The following is a 23,071-nucleotide window of genomic DNA, read 5'->3' as shown; positions in this document are numbered from 1 at the left end:
GAAAATTGGTATTTTCCTTTATAAGATAACTCATCTAGGGAACTGGAGTGAGCTGTCCATCATATCAGTAGTCGCTGCTAGGGAAATTAGCATTGAAATCGGAAGAAGCTGCTCTACTTGCTGTTATTTCACTACCCAGTACAGACGAATATATGGGGAATTAACATAAAATAAAGAAAAAAAAAACATATGGCAGCTCTCTCGCAATCCCACCTCCATTGAACCATCGCAATAACGAAACATAGTAATAATCAGCGGTGTTGCTGCGGAATGAGGGGGAAAAGTGCTTCGTAGACTCAAAGCATTCTCAGTCATTATAAAACGGCCACAGATGCTTAAAGGGCTGGTGCAGAAACTGCTGAACCCCAGTTGCAGGTGTTGGTGGTGAAAGCAAGGGAGCAATAGCATCGTCTTCTTCCTGCAACGCCCAGACACACAGAACCTTGTCCCTAGTCTTTCTCTCCTTTTTTTCTTTTTCCAGACCAGCGCAAGGAAACTTCCTGCAACCTCCAGGCCGCCCCTTGAATTTAACTGTCCAAGTGCCCGGTTCTATGAAAAGAGGAGTGCTTTGGCCAGAGGAATCTGCTCTCTGGACCTCCCTACTCCAAATGTGAAACGCTACCTCCTTCCCCACCTCCTTCCTCCTCACTCCACCCTACCCCAGTCTTTTCTCCCCTCCCCCAAACCACAGCTCTTAGCTTGCTCCTGCGCGCGCGCTCTCCCGGGTCGGGTGAATATTCCCCCTTGAGTGGGACACACGGGTGGATGCAACCGCTCTCCTCCTACCACCAGCAATTCCTGGGCGACAGAGGCAGCATCCTCAGCTGCAGCAGCTTCACCTGCAGTTGGGCAGCCTGGACCCTTGTGCCCTGCCCCCGGGGCCTCGAGCAGAAAGCGCCCCCCGTTACCCACTACGGACTGGGTGGAAAAGGAAGAGGAGGAGGAGGAAGACGAAGACCACCAGACACAGGGCGTAGTATTGGGCTGCCCCATCTCTCTAGAGAGTGTGGAAGGGGACTGTGGGCAATTATGGCGGGTTGCGAGATCCGGGTTTTTTTTTTGCAATTTGGCCTGTTCTTCCCTTTGTTGATACCTTTGCCTGTCGACTGCAGTCAGGTCTCCAACAACCAAGGTAAGAAGATGGGTTGGAGAGGAGGGAGGGAATGGGAAGGAGGTGGGCTGCTGTTGGGACCAGTGAGCAAATTTTGCTTGCGACTACAACTTTATCCTAGTATCAGCTCCTTGGTTCTTACTCGGCAGGGGGTTCAGTGGATTTCGTTTCCTACCAGAGCTCACTTCTGGACAACGCCTCCTGAGCCTAAGACTGATAAATTGAAATCCCTTGGGAAGCAGCACTTGTTTCCGTCCTTATTTCAAATGCCCTTGGAAATTAATGCGTGAGGGTTAGCAGGACGTACACTACCTCTGGGCCCTGGAATGCTAGGCCTCCCAAAACAATATATCTGCTTAGGGTGCCACTTAGACTTAATGAAGACTTCCGATTCCGGCCAGCTTTTCCCCCTCTTCCGAAGAATGGGAAGTCTGGTCTTATTTACTTTAGGGAAGAGAATTGTTTTTTATGAAATGAGATTTTCCCTTTCTGGTGAAGAGCATAATTATCCATTCACCCGGGCTTGCCTTTTTAAAAGAAATAGGCTGTCTAAAAGTCCTTTGCTAAGTAATTTGAAAGGTTGATTCGAAGATATATATAAACAGGAATCTATGTACCGTCTGACTTTTTTTTCTATATGGATTGTTTTTTGGGGTAAGGGCGATAAGGTGTTTCTTCCTTGCTGCAGTTCAGAAAGTGGAAGTAACTTTTAGTTTGTCTTTATGTATCCTTTACTTTTTATTTATTTATTTATTTTTGATTTAGTATGGTAGCTGGTGTTTCAAAGTGGCAAGTAAGTTTTGATATTTCAGTCAAGAGGACTGAGAGATATGAATTTTGGACTTTTCCTCTATTTCAAAACCTACATGAAGTGAAATCTTAGAAAATATTAGGAAATATCTAATTGTGCATTTTGAAGAAAAATGTCAAAAATTCCTCTTATGTCACTTGTAAAAAGTTGTATAAAAATTGTCAGTTATCTGTTTGTAGTTAACAGAATGCTTTCATTTTCTTATTTAATGGAGGAAAAGATATGGTACAGGTAACTCAAAGAGCTAAACTATTTAACTATTAAAATAATTATATTAAATATGGAAGCCCATTAAAATTTGCCCCAAAAGTGATATTTCAGGTAAGAGGGGATAGATGTATGTATGTATGTGTATGGGAAGGAGATAATATATTGGTCTATTGTAACTAATATTTGTGTGATCTGTTTTTACATGGGAAAAAGTTGTATAGTGTTTTGTTTTTTGTTAAAGATTTCTACCCTCCCCCACAGGAGGTTATTTTTTTTAATATTGAAGAAATCATTATTCTGTACTTAATTTTATTATTTCTGAAGAAGTGAAATTTGATTATCATCTTATCTCACATTAGTTTTGCAAGTCAAAAATCAATTAAATGCAATTTAATACATATTTTAAATATGTTAATTCTGTCATCTATTTAAACACACCTGCCACATTTAATGCCGTGCTTTCAAGTATATTGCTAAGAAACCCCACTCCCATCTCTTTTCATAGATTTTCCAGTGATCAAGGTTTGTATATAATACTTCTACCTTGCTTGAAAATAGAAGTTAATAATGCTATGATTTTTTCCAATCTAGCTTTTGTTGGTCTCTTTTTAATAAGAAAAGAAGGACATACTGATTATAAATATGTTCAGAAGTTTCATGAAAGGGGGATTTCCTCTATCAGTTTATATTACATAATTAAACCTTGTTTTCTCCCTCTTATAAGACAATACTTGTGTTGTTAAAAGGGTCCAATTTTAAGTAACAAGGTATCCTACATAAAATTGATAAAGTTATGTGTAAAAGAGAATCTTAAATTTAAATTTGATAGGCTTTGTTATACTGATTTAATGATTTCATTAATGATATTATTCCATCACATTAAACTATTTCATATAGAATATTTACTGTGTTGACTAGAGAGATATTTGAAGACAGAATGCAATAGAATGGATTCTTACACTAGGAAAGAAATTGCAAAAGGTGATCCCTAAACTCCCAACTCTAAACTTGTATTTGGACCTTTATGTTTTGTTTTAAGTTTCATAAGTTAATTACAAAGAAGATGTTGGCATATCGATTAAGATGATCATCTGTCTTTTTTTAAGTGAAAAAAATTTAATGGAGCATTATTGTAATTGAACTATGGTTCACTTTATCAAACATCAAGTACCTACAACAAGCAAGTTATACCATATGAATTAAAACCAGCACATTTAAAATCATCCAGAATTTAATTAGGGGAAAAACAGTGGAGAGAACTTTCTCTACATTAGGCTATTACTGAAATTAATTTCCTTATCCATTTTAAATAAAACCATAATTATAGAATAATTTTAATTGCCTGAAGTCATGTATGCATTCCAAAGATTTTATGTGAAATAAATAGAAATTACAGCATTATAGTAGATAAGCAGAAAAAAGATCTAACTCTTAAGGGTCAAAGCTTCAAAACCTTCTAGTTTCATACATTACTTCACTTTGAACATGAGAATTGAAGCACAGTTGAACATGATTTATTGAAGCACAATATTTAAAAAATACACAAGAATATAAAAATTAAAGTATAATCTAATCATCAGAGAGAATAAAATCATTAAACAAAAATATGACATATTACAATAAAAAATTGTGCATTCTGACATGAAAAAAGTTGGATTTCATAGACATGTTTTCCATACTGATTGCAATTTTTTTTTTGTTTCATCGATCACTGAATTTGCAGGTATGAAAAATCTTACTTTAAATTTTTCTTGACAGAATTTTAATAAAATAACACTTCTGTTTTACTTAAATTTGTTTTCCTGATTAATACATACATAAACAAAACACTTAACTTACATTTTCTGTCTTTAAAATTTATCTCAAACCTTTATCAGAAAAACACCGCAAAAGAAAAATTCTTGATTTTAATGGTGTGATAGCTTCAAAGCAAATCTTAGGTATGCTAAGAACTAGAATTTCATAGAGTGAAAAGCTGGATTCCTGTCTCTCTCTCTCTCTCTTTTTTTTATTTAATAGCCTTTTATTTACAGGTTATATGTATGGGTAACTTTACAGCATTGACAATTGCCAAACCTCTTGTTCCAATTTTTCCCCTCTTATCCCCCACCCCTCCCAGATGGCAGGAGACCAGTAGATTTAAATATATTAAAAATAAATTGATAAAATGATTAGACGAACGTTATTTTGTTGACAAAAGCAGACCTGAAATATTGTACAATTAGCTTGTAAGGAGATCAAAACATGGGCAAAAAATAGGGATTGGGAATTTGTAATCTTTTGTCATCTCCGGTTCTTACTTCGGTTTTCAGTTCATTCTGCCCTGGAAAAGATTTGGTTGATGTCATTGCTGGGAGGCCAGGTCCATCAAAATGGTCATCATCTATTATTGCTGAAGTATAAATGATCTCCTTTCTGTTGTTTCACCCAGCACGTTCGTGTTTCTCCAGGTCTTTCAGAAATCATCCTGTTGGTCATTTCTAACAGAACAATAATATTCCATAATTTATATGACAATTTATTCAACTCCAACGTGGGCATCCACCGTTTCCAGTTTCACCACTACAAAAAGGCCCACAAACATTCGTGCACACAGCCTTTCCTTCTTTATGATCTCTTTGGGATAAAGCCCAGTAACCTGTGGACGGGTATGCGTTTATAACTTTTGAAGTTCTAAATTGCCAGAATGGTTGGATGTATTCCCACCAACAATGTATTGTTGTTTTATCCCTCCAAATTCCGCAATTTTCCCTGCTTCTAGCCAATCTGGTGGGTAGTAGTATTCAGAGTTGTCTCAATTTGATTTTCTAATTAATAATGACTTGAGCATCTTTTCGATGATTAGAAATAGTTTCAATTTCTTCATCTGAGAATTGTCTTTCATATCCTTTACCATTTTCAATTGAGGGCTTGATTTTTATAAATTGGCAATTTCATATATTTTGAAATGGGCCTGATCAAACCGACTGTAAAATGTTTTCCCAGTTTGCTTCCTTCTAATTTGTCTGCATTAGTTTTGTTTGTCAAAAACTTTTCAGTTTGATATAGTCAAAATTTTCTATTTTGTGATCATTGATTCTATTTTCTTTTGGTTAAATTCCTTCCCCTTCCACAGGTCGAGGGTAAACTTCCTGTGTTCCTTAATTTATTTATAATCCATTATTTAATGGTCTGAACCCATTTTGACCTTATCTTGGGTACGGTTTATGGGATCACCAGTTTCTGCCATATTAGTTTCCAATTTTCCCAGAAATTTTTGTCAAAAGGAAGTTCTTTATCCCAAATGGGGTCTTTGGGTTTGTCAAAGACAGGTTCCATGTTGTTGACTGTTTTGTCCCTTGAACCTAACCTATTCACTGATCAACAATTTTCCTTAGCCAATAAAATGGTTTTGGAACTGTTCTATAATTAATTTGATCTTAAACAAGAATTGATTTTTTTTTCATTAATTCCTTTGAAATTTTGACCTTTTTTTTCCATATGAATTTTGTTGTTATTTTTTCTGGTATTAAAATAGTTTTTGGGAGTCTGATTGGAAAGAAAAAATAGATTAGTTTGGGTATATTGTCAATCTTTATTATATTTTACCCTATCCAAGAGCATTTTATTTTTCAATTGGTTAGACGACTTAATTTGTGAAAAGTGGTTTGTAATTTGCCTAAAGTTTTTTATTTTCACTTCAGATAGATTCCTAAATATTTTATACTATCAATTACTTTAAATAATTTCTTTGTAACCGACTTTGGATTTTTGTTAGTGATATATAAGAATTGATGACTTATGTGGGTTTATTTATAATCCAAAATTTTGCTAAAGTTGTGGATTATTTCTAATAACTTTTAGTAAATTCTGGGGGTTCTTAAGATACCACCATATCATCAGCAAAGAGTGATAATTTGGTTTTTTGCTTTCTTATTCCTTTAATCTCTTTCTCAGTTTTATTGCCAAAGGCATTTTAAACAAATTAAATAATAATGGTGATAAACCTTTGTTGCCTCCTGATCTTATTGGGAGTGGTTGATTTGTCTCCATTACATATGATGTTACTAATGGTTTTAAATAGATGCTGTTATTTTAAGAAAAGTCCATTTATTCCTATACCTCAAGTGTTTTTTAGGAATGGATGTTGATTTTTATCAAATGCTTTTTCTGCATCTATTGAGATGATCATATGATTTTTTGTTATTTTTATATGGCCAATTATACTGATAGTTTTCCTAATATTAACCATCATTCCCTGGTATAAATCGTACTTGATCAAGTGTTTTCCTGGGGATGATTTTCTTAGTCTTTGCTAATATCTTATTTAAGATTTTAGCATAATATTCATTAAGATTTTCTTAATTTTCTTTTCTGTTTTCAACCTACCTGGTTTAGGTATCAGTACCATGTCGTGTCAGAAAGGAATTTTGTGGACTCTTTCCCCTTTTTATCAAATAAATTTTAAAGATTGGGACCAATTGTTCTTTAAATGTTTGGAGAATTCCATTAAACCATCTGGTCCTGGGGATTTTTTTTAGGGAAGGTTTAATTGCCTTTCTTTTCTTTTCTGAAATGGGACTATTCAACAATTTATTCCTCCTGTTAGTCTGGGAAGTCTATATTTTAGGTATATCCATTTCATTAGGGTTATAAATTTATTTATGGCAAAATAACCTTATTATTTCCTCTAATTTCCTTATTGGGAAATTTCTCCTTTTCATTTTTAAGGTTTAATTTCATTTTCCTCCCTTTTTTCTAATCAAATTTACAAAGGACTTTTTTTTTTTTTCGCCAACTCTTGTTTTATTAAATTCAATAGTTTTTTACTTTCAAATTAATTTTCCTTTTAATTTTAAATTTCAAATTTAGTATTTGATTGGGGTTTTTAATTTGGTCTTTTTTTTTTGTTCAGTTGGAAAATTCATTAATCTTTTCTTTTCTTTTTTTAATAACCTCTGGATATAAAAGTTCCTCTTTATTACCGCCTGGCTGCATCCCCAAATTTTTATGACGTCTCATCGTTGTCAATTTGAGGAAATTAAAATTTGTATCTATAATTTTCGTTTCACCCAATCATTCTTTAAGATGGATTTTTTTTCCAATTACTTTTTGGTCTATTTCCCTAACTTTTTTTGGTAGTTTTTATTGCAATCTGACAAGAAAGCATTTACTATTTCTGCCTTTCTTGATTTAATTTTGAGGTCTTTATGTCCTAAATATGGTAATTTTAAAATGGTTCCATGAACGTTGAGAAAAGTATATTCCTTTCTTTTCATTCAATTTTCCAAAGTTTAACATCCTAATTTTTCTAATATTCTATTTCCATTTAATTTCTTTTCTTATTTGTTTTGTGGTTTGATTTGTCAATTTGAGATTAAAGGTTGAGATTCTCACATTACAGTTTTGTTGTCTATTTTTCTTCTTTCTTTCCTTTAGGAAGTTGGATTATACCACTTGGTGTATATATGTTTAGTATTATATTGTTCTTGTCTATCCTTTTAGGGATTGCCTTTCCTTATCTCTTTTAATTGATAATTTTGCTTTTGCTTGATCTGAGATAAGGATGTACCTTTTTAACTTCACCCTGAAGCAAAAGATTTGCTCAGCCTTTTACCTTTACACTGTATGTATCTCCCTGCTTTAAATGTGTTTCCTGTAAACAACATATTGTAGTGTTCTGACTTTTGATCCAGTCTGCTATCTGCCTCCTCTTTATGGGAGAGTTCATCCCATTCACATTTATGGTTAAAATTACTAATTCTGTATTTCTTGCCCTCGGAATATCCCCAGATTATGCTTTACTTTTTCTTGCCCCCCCAACTCTCTTTCCCCTTTTTAAATTTATATACCCCACGTGTATCACAATGCTCACTCTCTTTAGAATTCCTCCCTCCCACCTTTGAATCTTTTACCCTTTCTTCCCTTATTACTTTTTTTCTTTTCCCTTTTCCTCTCCCCCTTTTTTTTATGAGGCGAGAGAAAATTTTCTCTAAAACAAATATGTGAATCATTTTCTCTTTGAGCCAACTCTGATGAGAGTAATATTCACACAATGTTCCTCCCCCTCTCTAAATTCCCTCAGACATGATAAGTTTCCTTTGCCTCTTTCGTGGGATGTGGTTTCCCTCTTTTTATCCCCTCTTCCCACCTTATTCTGCCATCATCCTTCTTCCATATCTACTTCCCTTTTTTATGTTATATCAGTAAAATCAAATTATACATGTAGTCTTTTTGTATATCCACAACAGAAATACAATTCTCAAGAGTTCTTTTTACCTTTTCTGCATCTCTTGAGTCCTATGGTTAGAGATCAAATTTTTTGTTTAGTTCTGGTTTTTTCCTTAGAAATAAATGGAATTCATTTGTTTCATTAAATGTCCATCTTCTTCCCTGGAAGAAAATGCTCAGCTTAGCTGGGTAGTTTATTCTCAGCTGCAATCCAAGTTCTTTTGCCTTTCAGAATATCAGATTCCAGGCCCTTCGATCCTTCAATGTGGAGGCAGCCAGATCTTGGGTGATCCTTATTGTGGCACCATGGTATTTAAATTTTTTTTTTTTTTCTGGCTGCTTGCAAAATTGTTTTGTTAATCTGATAGTTCTGAAATTTGGGCACAATATTCCTTGGGGTTTTTATTTTAGGGTCTTTTTCAGAAGGTGTTCGATGAATTCTTTCAATGCCTATTTTACCTTCTGATTCTATTACATCTAGGCAGTTCTCTTTGATGATTTCTTGTAAAATAGTATCTAGGCTATTTTTTTCATCATAATTTTCGGAAAGTCCAATAATCCTCAGGTTCTCTCTCCTAGATCTATTTTCCAAGTCTGTCATTTTTGCAAGTAGATAATTCATGGTTTTTTTCCAGTTTGTCATTTTTTTTTTGTTTTGCTTGACTGATTTTTGCTGTCTCAATGAATCATTAGTTTCTATTTGTTCAGCTCTAATTTTTAATGAATTATTTTCTTCATTAGCTTTTTTTATTTCTTTCTGTATATGTCCAATTGAGTTTTTAAATGAATTGTTTTCGCTATGGAATTTTTTTCCATTTCACTAATTTTTTTTAGTGAATTATTTTCTTTTTACAATTCACAGATCCTTCTTTCTTGCGAGTTCTTTTTCTTTTCAAATTCACAAATCCTACTTTCTAGTGAATTCTTTATTCTTTCCAGTTCACAAATCTTACTTTCCTGAGATTTTTTTTACTTTTTCAAATTCACAAATTTTGTTTCCCTGCACTTCCTGGGAATTTTTTATCTTTTCCAATTCATATTTCAGGAAGTTGTTGCTCTCTTGTAAAGCTTCTCTTTCCTTTCCCCATTTTTCTTCTAACTCTCTTTTGAGACTTTTAATGGTCTTTTCTATGAGAGCATCATGTAAAAGGGGACAGGTGATATTCCCCTTTGGTGTATTGTCTGGTGCCTGTTTGCTATTAGTCTCTTCAGGTTTGCTGACCTGCTCTTTTTCTGCATAGAAGCTGTCAATCGTTCCTTTCATTTTTTTATTCATGTTTTAAAGCTGCTTCCTCTGTAGAGCAGGGAGAGATGTAAACCAGCTTCTGGCTCCAAGGTATCGGAGTGCTCTGAGAGTTTTCCCTTCCCCCAACAGGAGGTGGATCACTGGCCGAGCTATTGAAGTGCCCAGCTGGGCTGTGTGGGTTAGCGAATGCCCTAAGCTAGAGACTAAGCGGTGAAAATGTCACTGCCCCAGGCCAGAGCTCTTTGTGGGGCTGTGGGTATTAGCAGCTGACCGCTGATAGCCCGGCTCTACGAGAAGTCTGCCCGTAAGTCTCTGCCCTATGCAAATCGGCCCTGGGAAAGCTTTATGGCCCCAAGCCGAGCCCCCCACTGCGCAGATTAGAGGCTAAACTGGGCTGTGCCATCCTGCCATGCAGGTTTGCAACTGCCCCAAGTAAAAGCCCCATACTTCAGGTTGGGGCTGTGAGCTTGTATTGAGATCCGTGCTCTCACTTCCGGTTTGAGGCTCTCCTAGAAAACTAATTTCTCTTCCAGTCTGTGCTGATCTCCCCCCAACCCCCCTTCCCCGGCCCTGGAACAAACCTTTTTTGCAGATTTTCTTTGGCTGGTGAGTTGTTATACTTCTTATCTTCATGAATTGTCCCACTCAAGACTATTTTTCAGGCTTGATATAATATTGATAGAGGGTAAGAGAAGAGCTTAGAAAGTCACATGTGCCTTCTCCGCCATCTTGGCTCCGAGGATTCCTGTCTGTTAATTGAGTGTTGAAATGCTTTCTATAAGACCAGTATAAATCAATCTGGCTTTCTTGTATAACACTATAATCACTTTTCAAAGAATGAAGATAGAGGAACCTTCTAAATCTGCTCATCTAATTAAGAGATTAATTATATCATTTATATTGGATCAGCACCTTATTCCTTTACCTCCTATTCCACTTAAACATGAATTCTTGATTTAGGTTCTTGATTAATGTTTGCCATATCTAGGAATCCAGATATCCTTTAAAAATATTCTATTCCCACCCTAGTCACTCAGATACCATTTTATCTACCTGGGTTTATTGGTAAATAAATCTTATAATTATTGAGAAGCACTTTGTAGTCATAATTGATCAATTCTTACTCTAGATTCCAGAATATGGAAAATGAAATTTTACTGAGCTAAAGTGTCAATCTTACCTTTCACTGAATGTATTATTATGAACCAATTGGTCATTAAAATCAAATTAACTGATTAGGTATTTGATGTAAGTAGATTACTCATCTAGCAGGAACTATGACTTAGGTACCTAATATATAGGAATATGCATTTTCTCTGGTAGAATGGAAAGAAATGGAAAGATAATCTTCAGGTGGTATGATTAGGAATTCTTGAAAATTTCTAATGATAGCATTGTAAATTTTAAATGTTAATTTTAAAAAAAGTTTAAATTTAAAAGTTAAAATTCATAAAAGTTTTAGTCTTAAGACCATTAGTTTGGTTATGTTTTTAGGAACAGGCTGCTGATAGTCATAAGAAAGATGAATCCAAGACTTGTTTCTTCCTTATGTCTAAAAATTTTAAGACTATACTCTTCTTTGAAGGTAACATATAGACGAGTATAGAAGAAAGACGATATAGTGGAGAGGCTACTTAACTTAGAGACAGAAGGAACTTAGAAAGTCAGCTCAAATTCTGTCAATGACTCTAGGTAGGTCAATACTTTGGGTAAGTAGCTGCTTCACTAATCTCTTTAGAGCTTGTCTACTAAGTCATATATACATTTGGGATATACATTGGAGGAAAGAATTCATGCTACCTTTACTGATAAAATCATAAATCCTTGCATCCAAACAAACAAACAGACTAACAAAAATATCTAGATTAAAAAAGGCCAGCCTTCTTGCAAAATCGAGTATTGTAATTTGCTTTAGTCTTAAAAGAAGATTGAAAGGGCCTGTATAGTGAACCACTTACTTTGAAGGAGGTCATTACTGTAGGTGAAGATTAATATTATACATTTTCCTATAATAAAACTTCTTTATTAAATTAGGATCTGCAATTAAGACAATATTCGTCATCAGAATACAATGAAAGAAGTCCTGAATTCACAGTATTGTGGAGGGGGAAAAAACAAGCACTGTCTAACTTCTAATAAGCTTACCACTAAAACTGTTTTTATAGTAACGTATTCTAGGAAGTAGCATGGCATAGTGAACATACCCTCAGTTCAATTCCTGTTTCTGGCATATATTAGCTGTGAATCCCTGGAAAAATCACTTAAGGTTTCTGTTCTAAGTTAGCATCTCTAAAGCTAGATGTTATAATGAAAGTATAGCCCTACATTGGTGGGGGAAATGTTATAAACTGGGAGTTTTCAATTCTAATTAAATCACAGGTCCAGTTCCTATTTTATTTACATATTCTTTCTCATATATTTCTATGTTGCAATGCAATTATTACTTCCTTCTAACAAATGAGCAAACAGATTAAATAATTTAAGTAAGGTTATACTTTATAAGGTCACAGCTTTATAAGTGACAAGCCTTGGACTTAATACTAAGTGTAAATTTACTGGTTTTTTTGCATTACACAATACTATTGCTAAAGAAGACAGAGAAAAATTTAAAGAATTTCAATTTAAATTAAATTTAAATAAGTTTAAATTTTTATCAACCCAGTAACTAATATGATTGTGAACTATGTGTGAAGAGAAGGTGATGTTTTTGTTTTTGTTTTTCTTGTTTAACTTTTGCTTCTTTTCTTTGTCTACTATAATCCCTTTTAACCTTACTACGATATCAGATCATTGCATTGCCCTTCAACTATTATTTAACTGCCACATGTGATGACTTCAGGTGATCTAGAAACCTTATTTCTATTTGTATAACAGTGAAGACACACTCTTTGTACCCTTCCTTGTCCAATCATTCTGAGGCTAATGAGGTCATCAGTGTTATATGACACTGGCTAGAATTTGGTCAAAATCATATAACAAGTATTTGTCTATTTAGTTTTTTTTTCAGTCATATAGGATTCTTCATGACTTCTTTTTGTATTTTCTTGGCAAAGATACTGGAGTACTTTGCCAGTTACATTTGCAATTCATTTTTAGAAGAGAAAACTGTGGCAGAGTTAAATGACTTGCCCAGAGTCACATAGCTGCCAAATATCTAAGGCCAAACATGAATTATGATCTTCCTGAGTCCAGGCCTGGTTGTAATGTTCTCTGGTTCAGTTTCCCTGGGGGTGTCTGGGAGCAGCCTTCCTTTCAGTTCAGTAATCACCACAAGAGTAGCCAGGGGTTAAAATCCAAATCCTTTATTATCTCTTTCAAAATCTTGTCTCCTTTTCTGGGATTCGGTTAGCTTTCTTAAAGGCCTTCTGTAGTTTTGGTTTCAGTGGAGAAGTGCAGGAGGCCAGGCCAGACACCAGGAGCCTGACCAAAGATCGAATGAATCTCTCTTGGTTCCTGACCAAAGATCGAATGAATCTTTCTTGATTCTCTTGTTCTCTTGTCTTATCTGCCTCTGCCTCTTAATCTCCATCAACCTGGTTGAGGCTCCTAGCTTATATGTTCTACACCGAGTATATATAAACCAATCATTATATAACTAGGAAACCATTATTTGTTGTAAGATTAAGTCAGTCATACTGAATTTAAAGAACTGTTAAACATCATGCTAAACTAGATAATCATTTTGTCATCAATTCTACTTAGCACCTTGTAAGAATCCTTGTTTCAGAGTTCTGTCCCATAACACCTGGTACTCTTTCCCCTAAGAAATCATCCATTATCCTGTTTTCCTTATCTTGCTTAAGATTTTTGTTGTTATTATTTAGTTATTTTCAGTTCTGTATGACTCTTTGTAATCCCCTTTGGGCTTTTCATGGTAAAGATATTAGAGCACTTTGTAATTTCCTTTTCAAGCTCATTCTACAGTTGAAGAATCTGAGACAAACAGGGGTCAGTGATTTGTCCAGGGTCACGCAAAAAAAGAAAGTGTATGAGTCTGGATTTAAACTCAGGTCAGTCTTTTTGACTCCAGGTCTAGTACTCTATTCACTATACTACCTGTTCTACTTTAAATATTATGAGGTACATATTTCTTTTGGAAGAAATTGAAAATAATGCCTTTTCTTTATTTTCTTTTTGAATATTAAAAATTCAAGAAAAATAAAATTGGATCAGATATTTTAATGAAATTAAAATTTCCTTGAAACACTAGCATATTTTAATTCTAAGCTTGTATTTTTATGATAATATCAAAATGTTCCTGATAAATACATCTAATAGTGGAGAACACAGTAAATTTTAAAGACTTAATTAAGGTGACACCTAAGTTATTTGGACATTTATTCATAATTGTAATATTGAATGTTTTGTAACACAAAATCTAGGATAACACATTCTTTATTCTATTGAGAATAGACATAAATAAAAGTAAATGTTTGATAAATTTCAAAAGTCCAAGCATATGTTTAATAGAAGCTAATTTCTTATTCACCATAAAGCAATCAACAAGAATTGAATAAGCAACTGTACCTTTCTAGGCCCTGTGCCAATGAGTGTGGCTACTCCTGCGCTCATGGTGTTTTTAATTATATCAGGGACTAATAGGATAATTCTAATCATAATGTGCTTTTTGGGTCAAATGGCTAGATATCCTTGTTGGATAGATTATAACATCTTGATAAAATGGTTGTATAGATTGAAGCATGCTGTGAGGTTTTAAAATAAGTTAGATATAAGGGCAGAAATAAGGATGAACTCAGTATAACATAAGGGGAATCAAGAGATGGTGTTTAGCATCAGTCATAATGATTTTGCATATGATAGCTTCTTCCTTTGAGGAAGGATATATGCAGTTAGAGAAAACTTCAGGTGATATTTTAATAAATTAAAAAAAACAACTATTCAACTTACACGAACTGATGCTGAGTGAAATGAGCAGGACCAGGAGATCATTATATACTTCAACAACAATACTATATGATGACCAGTTCTGATGGACCTGGCCATACTCAGCAACGAGATCAACCAAATCATTTCCAATGGAGCAGTAATGACCTGAATCAGCTACGCCCAGAAAAAGAACTCTGGGAGATGAGTAAAAACCATTACATTGAATTCCCAATCCCCATATGTGAAGATCGTGTATTTTAAGATCAGCACGAGACAGGAATTCAGGTTAGGGGAAAATCGTCAGTCTTTATTCTCAGTGAAGAAGGATCGGAGGTGGAAGAGAATCGGCGATAGCAATGTGTGCAGCTGAGTCAAGAAGCTAGCTCGACCAGCAGCCACACAACCAGAAGCTCAGAGTCTCGAACCCAGCCCAATCTCCCCCAGCTTCTCTTCCTGTCTCTCTCTCTCCTCCACCCACCAAAATCGTCATTTCCTATACAACACATCAGGACTTGCACGGAGAGTGGGCAGGGACCATTCTTTATCCAATCATGTATATTAATAGAGTATAGCCCATTTACTATCTAGCCTCATGTACTTGGGACCTCAGTGCATCAGCTCAAACCTCAGCCCACTACATCTCCCGCTTTCTTTTATTTTAGAACACAGGTGGTCATGCCATCCCTGACTCCTCAGGGAGGTCAAACCCCAAAGGGGAGGTGATCACAGCCTCTAACTTCTCAGGGAAGGAGGTAAAAGCACCGAAAGGGAGGTGATCACAGCCTCCTGACTTCTCAGAAAAGGCGTGAAAGCACTAAAAAAGAGATGATCACGCCCTACCTGACATCTCAGGAAGGGAGATGAAAAGCACCAAAGGGAAATGGGGGTTGCTAGCAGGTTTCTGGACTGAAGGGTCTTATAACACAAACCCATCAGCATGGGAGGTATTCACAAGCACATAGCAATAACGCAGAGGCTATTAGGCATGACCCCCCTCAGTCAATGCAGGCTCGATGTGGTGTAACAAACATGAATTGTACCCAAGTAGCGGAATAACAAACAATATAAATCAACATGGTGTTGGAAAAAGATCACCAAGAAGTCCTAGAAAGGTGGGTATGTAAACAACAGTTTTACCTTCTTCAGCAACCAAAGAGATAGTCCAAAACCAATCCTATTGTCCATTGTTTCCACATGTCAGAATCAATAGTCCCCCTGAGTTTTTGAAGTCCTGAAAAAGTCTTTTATGTGTTAGGGAAATTCAATGATTCCAGCAGATTTTGAAGTGTTGTAACAGTCTTATCATTTCTCAGAGAATCCAATGATTCCTGAGGGTTTGAAGTCCAACAATCTTTGATGTCCATAGTCAAACGCCATAACTGCCACGCTCTTTCAATGGTGAGCACAATCACAACAGCACCACCCGATATTTCTTGGGTCTTCTCTTTTTGTTTTCAAAGGTCTGCGATGGACAAGGCAAATATGGCTCGTTGGCACCATCTGATTCCTTCTCCACCTGTAGAGATCAACAAACCCTCTCCCCAAAGCAGTTAGCCTATCTGGTCCTTTCCATTCACCACTTTCTGGGTCTCTCCACATCACCTGGCAATTATCTAAGATAGTGGGCTACTCGCACTGGACACTGACCTTCAGTGGGTTATAAAACCTGTCAGCAGACCAGTGCATCTTTGTCAAAAATCAAAGAAGTTAATAGTATAAAGAGCTAGATTTAGAAGTTCTCTAGGGTTACCTTGGCTCCCCCTTTCTTTTGTTTTTGGAGTAGTGTCTTAATTCTCTGTTTCTCCCTCTCCACTGTGCCTGTCCTTGAGGATTAAAGGTATCCCATAGTGTAAAATCTTATACTTGCACAAAAGTGTGCAAAATGTTTCAAAATATAAGCAGGACCATTGTCTGTTTTTATTGCTTTGGCACACCATAATGGCAAATGCTTGTATGAGGAATTCAGTGACCACTCAGGCTGTCTCTTTTTGCTGCTGGCATTGCAAAAGTGAATCCTGAAAGGTGTCTACCACAACATGGATGAAAGACAGACGACCAAAGATTTATAATGGGTCACATGCATTTGCCAGATTTCATTGGGTCTCAAACCACAGGGTTCTTCCCTGGAGGCAGTGTAGGAGCAGGAAAGGAAGGCAAGCCCTACAGGCTTTTACTATGCTCTAGCTTCCTCTTTTGTTATTCAAATTGTAAACATAAAGCTCAGGCAGCCTGATGATATTTAGCATGAGATCCTGGCTTCTTGGAACAAAGGGTATTGACCAACATAGTTAGAAGGCTATCTGCCTTTGAATTGCCATCAAATATGGGACCTGGAAGTCCACTATGAAATGGACATTAATATATATATAGATCTTATCTGGATGCTTTCTCCTTGCTCTTGAGTTTCTTAAAGAGCTGATATATAAGAGCTGCAAATTTTATTTGGGCTGTGGCAATTCTTTGTACCACACCTATTGAATAGGCCGAATCAGATATTATATTTATTCTCCTGGATAATAAGTAAGAGTTAGAATGATGCACAATTCATTCTGCTGAGTGGACTGAAAAGGAGTTCTGACTACTCTCTTTATAGTTAGATCATGAGTACACAGCACAAATATTATGTTTGGATGCATCCTGAAGATTGTTGGTCCTTGAAGAGGAACTTTGAACTTTTTCTTCAAGTCCATCGCCAATTATGTAATAGTCTAGTTATCTTTAATGGACACCCATGTAAAAAATTTGGAGCCATGGCTAATAAAATTTGCCACTCTGGGATGGTCTCATAACACACATTATTTTGTGTATTGGTATAAAAGGTGTATATCTTATCAGGTCTTGTCCCAGATAATTGTACTCTCAGACTTAGTGGCCTTTAATAAAATTCTAGCCACAAGCACTGGGTAGGAGTGTAAGGCTTTGATCTGGTTGTGCCGGAGGTTCACCACTCTATCACACTGTGTCCTTGATGAAGGACTGCTGTGGGTACCTCTTGTGTGGCAAAACTGATATCTCAAGGGTTTTGGTGACTCTTTCAACCACATTGGATAAAGCCAGTTCAACTTCTCTCAAAGCCTCTTGAGCTTCTTTTGTAAGCCGGCGTGGTGAATTTAAAGGACTGTCTCCCGTTAAAATGTCATATAACGGTTGTAACTGATAGGTAGTCAAACCTAACACTGGTCGCATCCATTGGATATCTCCTATCAATTTCTGAAAATCATTCAATGTGTTTAGCTTTTCTGTTCTTAAGGAGAGTTTTTGAATTGTAAGCACCTTAGGGTATACTTCATATCCTAAATATTGAAAAGGAGCATGTCTTTGAATTTTTTCTGGTGCTATATATAATTTGTAATTCCTTAGTGTTTCTATGGTCTTTTGTAGACATGCCTCTAACATTTGTTCCTCAGGTGCACATCCCAAAATGTCATCCATGTAATGTAATAGCATAACTTTTGGGAATACTTTTCTTACTGGAGCAAGAGCAGCAGCAACATATATTTGACACATAGTAGGGCTGTTTTTCATTCCCTGTGGCAAAACTGTCCATTCATATCTTTTATAAGGCTCAGATAAGTTAACGCTGGGCACTGAAAAGGCAAATGTTTTCATATCCTCCTTATCCAGAGGGATAGAATAGAAACAATCCTTAATATCTATGACCCAAAGAGGCCATTCTCTAGGCAACTGAGTAGGAGATGGAAGTCCAGGCTGAAGAGTTCCCATAGTTTCCATCTGTTCATTCACTTTTCTTAAATCCGTTAACATCCTCCATTTTCAGATTTCTTTTCACAACAAACACTGGGAATTCCAAGGACTTAGAAAGGACACTTTAGTGTCCTTGGTCAAAACTGTTCCTGTACTATATCTAATAAGGCCTAGATTTTATCTTTACTTAGGGCCACTGCTCTATCCACACTGGGTATCAGTTTTCCATTGGATAGGAACAGGTGAAAGTGTTGGCAGGCCTTCAACAGCAGCCCTGCTTAAAAACCAAGTACTCATTTTAATCCTAATTGCTGTAAAACGTCTCTTCCCCACAGATTGATGGGGATTTTTCAACTATAAAAGGGTAAAACTCCTGTTTTGCCTTCAAAGTCCATCTCATAGGGGCAGCACTAACTTCAGCTGCTATTGATCCTCCTACACCAGACATGTAGCTGTCTGCTTTAATCTTTGGCCAGTGAATGGGCCAGCTGGCACCATCTAATGACCGTCGATCTGCACCAGTGTCTACCAATCCTTCCAATGGAAGGCCATTTATATAGATCGTAAGCATAGGTCAGTCAGTTTTACACTGCTGTCCAGTAAATTGCTGGATTTTGTGATCTGGAATCAGAATCTGGGTGACTATCACCAGGCTGCTTATTAAGTTCTGTATGGTAAACCTGATGCTACTATTTCTCCTGGGTGATAAGTCACACATTGTCTGCCTATTGGTGACTGGGATATTATCTACACATTCCCCAGTTTCCCACATCAGTATGTGGATGGACACTGTTTTGTACGTACTCTCAGGAGTAAAATGGTCAGGCCTACTGTGCCTGGAGGCAAGGGATCCATAGGCTGGAGAGGAACAGATTTCACCTCTCCAGGGGGTATCTCAGTTGTCTCAGCTGCATACAAGTCTATTCTCCCTAATTGTAATCCCTTTCTTCCATCAGGGTGCTTCCTGGCTGATTGATTGTGTAATCCCTTTCTGCCATCATATGGCTTCCTGGCTGATTGGTCATATTGGGGTATTGGCCGTCTAGGCACTCTCTGGGTGCACCATTGGCTGCCATCATGCCCCAAGTGTTTTTTGCCTGGGGCCCTGGGGCTGGGCCCCTCATCCATTCCCTGAACCTGTCTACATTCTGAGGCCCAATGGAAGCCTCTGTTGCATTTTGGACATGGGATACTGGTCTCGTTCTCCCACCTGTTTTCTCATTCTGCCTCTATACCAACATTGAGCTTTCAGATGCCCTACTTTACCACACTGAAAGCATTGACTGGCTCTCAGAAGTCCCTTGCCGGAAGGGACCCTGTCTACCCATGTTGGGATCTTGGGAAGTCTGCATCATAGTCTGGCTATAAAAGGCATTTGTGCCCACTGTGGCACAGCGTCTTATGAACTCCTCTAAAGGAGCATCCTTACGCAGTCCTAGAATAATCCTTCTGCACACCTCATTAGCATTTTCCTTAGCAAGTTGCCTTATTAAAACATCTGTTGTTGGATTTTCCCCATTAGTTCTTGTGATAGCAGTCTGCAAACGTCCCACAAAGTCAGCAAAGGGCTCATCTGGCCCTTGCATTATTTTTGTGAAGGCCTCACCTTTATCATTTTTATTGTGAATCAAATCCCACGCTTTGATAGCATTAGTAGCAATTTGCTCATATGCTGCTACTGAATAATTAACCTGTGCTGTGAAGTCTGCATATGGACCTATACCTTGTAGTAGGTCATAGGTGATCGCAGCATGAACATCATTTTGACTATTTTGTTGGGCTCGTATCCTACAGAGCTCACTATATTCAGAAAGCCACATGTAATTTTGTCCAGGTTCTAGGCATACCCTTGCTATAGATTTCCAGTCATCAGGAGTCAAGACTTCGAAAGCCAAATTCTGTAACAGCATCTTAACATAAGCTGATGTAGCCCCATAATTAGTGCAGGCCTTTTTAAGATCTTTAATGATTTCTATGTTAAAAGGGGCGTATCTTCGACTTTGTTGACCTGCATTAGACTGGGAAATTACAGGAAACATAAGTGGCTGAAGCTCCCGGATGTCCACACCCTTTTCTTTGGCCTTCATTAAGCCCTCTTGAAGCCTACTCAAGATTGGTCCTGTCACTGCCCCCACTACCCCGCCTCCCTCCATCCCGGAGGGTGGGTTAGTGGAGGAGAGTCAATCACTTGCTCCTGGGGTGGGGCTGGAAGCCATCTCCTGAGGGAAGGTCACCACACCCTTGCTCACTTAAGTCTCCATGCCCTGTGGGGATATGGTCATTAATCTCTTCATTGTCTTCCTCCTTAATATCATGGCTAATTTGAGGAGGAGTGGAAGGAGCCCAGGGTTTTTTCTTTCTTCTAGGGATTCTTAGTGCTAACTGAAATACATTGTATAAATAAAATGCCTCCATGGAAATTGAATAAGGACCATATTCTCTGAAATGTATGGACATCTCTTGTCCAATCCGGGACCAGTTATCTTGAGAGATCTGCTCCTCCTCTACGATCCAAGGGGAGATGCAGTTTAATATACCCACAAATCTCGCTATCTGTTCCCAAGTTATAAGTAACCCATGTATTTCTGTCAGCTTAATCATGCTTTCCATAGCACCACTCTTGGGTGGGGTTGGGGCAGGGATGGAGGTCTTTAGCTAGCATTTGTCCCATTTTAGCCAAAAAAAAAAAAAAAAAAGATTACTGGTTTAGTTTTTAAGAAAATAAGTTCCTTATTTGTCTATTAACAATACTCACCCAAGTTCCTGGTCACCTGAGACTTCTTCAGTCCTTGGTTCCCACCGTTAAGCACCAAATGTGAAGATCGTGTATTTTAAGATCAGCACAAGACAGGAATTCAGGTTAGGGGAAAATCGTCAGTCTTTATTCTCAGTGAAGAAGGATCGGAGGTGGAAGAGAATCGGCGATAGCAATGTGTGCAGCTGAGTCAAGAAGCTAGCTCGACCAGCAGCCACACAACCAGACGCTCAGAGTCTCGAACCCAGCCCAATCTCCCCCAGCTTCTCTTACTGTCTCTCTCTCTCCTCCACCCACCAAAATCGTCATTTCCTATACAACACATCAGGACTTGCACTGAGAGTGGGCAGGGACCATTCTTTATCCAATCATGTATATTAATAGAGTATAGCCCAATTACTATCTAGCCTCATGTACTTGGGACCTCAGTGCATCAGCTCAAACCTCAACCCATTACACCCATATTTATGCCCACCTGCATTTTTGATTTCCTTCACAAGCTAATTGTACAATATTTCAGAGTCTGATTCTTTTTGTACAGCAAAATAATGGTTTGGTCATGTATACTTATTGTGTATCTAATTTATATTTTAATATATTTAACATCTACTGTCATCCTGCCATCTGGGGAGAGGGGGTAAAGAGGTGGAAAAAGTGGAACAAGAGGTTTGGCAATTGTTAATGCTGTAAAGTTACCCATGCATATAACCTGTAAATAAAAGGCTATTAAATAAAAAAAAAAAAAAAAAACAACTATTCAGCTTCTTGTTTTGAATACATTATAAAGTTAATACTTTGCTAATATGGAGATGAGTTTCAGCATCAAAATGTCCACACAATTTGAATTTTCAAATAAGTAGATCATAAGATTTTATTCTTTTTTCTTAGTAGATTCAATGGTATATTTCCATTCTCACCTATACCCAAACATTATCAATATAGGTCCTAGGGCTAGATAGTCAACTATGAATTGTTATTGTTTATACCATTAGGAAATTATTAATTGGAAAAGTGAATACATCTCATTTTTTTATCAAGAAGTTCCCTTTGTGAGAAACAAATAATGTCATACTTGGAAAACAGGAAACCAGACTTAAATTTATATTTAATTTGTATGAATCTTATCCAGACTCAGTGAGCAGTGTTCACTAGGCAAAAGTAAGTTAATGTAGCCCATTAAAGAAAGTAATTAAAAAAAAAACTTTTAATAAATTGCATGTATCTTAATACTAACAAAAATAAGTTTAATAATTCTTACTATAATTACTGTATTGTTATACAATCAAACATAAAGATTTAGAAATTTCATATTTGTTACATAGCCATCAAAATCTTATTTTCAGATCTTGTTAAATATTTGCTTAAATACTGTAAAGTGACTTTTTTTTTGTTTTTTCACAGACAATTTTGTTCAAGTAGATATTGCATTTTTCTTCCTGTCTATAAAATTCCTGTCTATATTCCAAGTGCACTAATCACTTATTAAATGCTTCCTATATTCAAGGCACAGAACTAGGTTCTTTGAGGTTAGGATAGTTCAACATATAGGACTTCACAATAGGATTTTGAAAGGAAGCCTTATAATTTTTTCATAATGAAAATTAAAACCCTATAGGAGTACAGAGCATTTCATTTTTGAGAATTGATTAAGAACTGTGGCCAGAGTTTGTAGTGGTAATAAAATAGATAAAAGTACAGTAATCTATCAGAATGAAGTTTGAATTCTAGGTCTGACCTTAATTCTGTGACCTTGGCCAAATGGCTTTATATTTCTGAGTTTTTCCCTTAACTACAAAATGGGGATAATAGTGTTTATACCATTAATTTTACAGGATTGATTGTTATGAGAATCAAATTAAAAAATATGTTAAACATTTAATATCATTTGGTATTAATAACTTATTAACTGGGTTCTACATAGTTCAAACATCATTTAAATATTTCTGTCCTTTAATAATAATTTGTTTGTATTTTTTTTTCTGAAGCAGTCCTTTTACTTTTTTTGCTCTGTATATGTGTCTGGAGATGAATGTGTTGGGTTAATACAAAGTTATTTTGTTCATTTCCACTGTCTTTTTTTCTTCTTTTAATTTCTTGAAATGTTATTTCCATTTCTATGCCTCCTTACTTCTCCCT

General features: G+C 36.5%; 1 protein-coding gene across 3 annotated transcripts in view; it reads left to right on the top strand.

The window, feature by feature from the left end:
* The first annotated feature begins 363 nt into the window (after positions 1-363).
* Positions 364-23,071, top strand: part of EPHA6 (EPH receptor A6) — a 745,715-nt gene continuing 723,007 nt past the window's right edge. For 2 of the 3 annotated variants that reach the window (XM_031958890.1, XM_031958892.1), the window contains exon 1: positions 366-1,132. In XM_031958890.1, coding sequence (XP_031814750.1) covers positions 766-1,132 — 367 coding nt within the window. In that variant the 5' untranslated portion in view covers positions 366-765. Of the gene's footprint in view, positions 1,133-23,071 lie in introns of all 3 variants that reach the window. The other variant, XM_031958889.1, reaches the window with a different exon arrangement.

This window comes from Sarcophilus harrisii, chromosome 3, assembly GCF_902635505.1.
Source record: "Sarcophilus harrisii chromosome 3, mSarHar1.11, whole genome shotgun sequence".
In the NCBI taxonomy this organism is placed as follows: Eukaryota; Metazoa; Chordata; class Mammalia; order Dasyuromorphia; family Dasyuridae; genus Sarcophilus; species Sarcophilus harrisii.
This window is presented reverse-complemented; position numbering and strand designations above follow the sequence as displayed.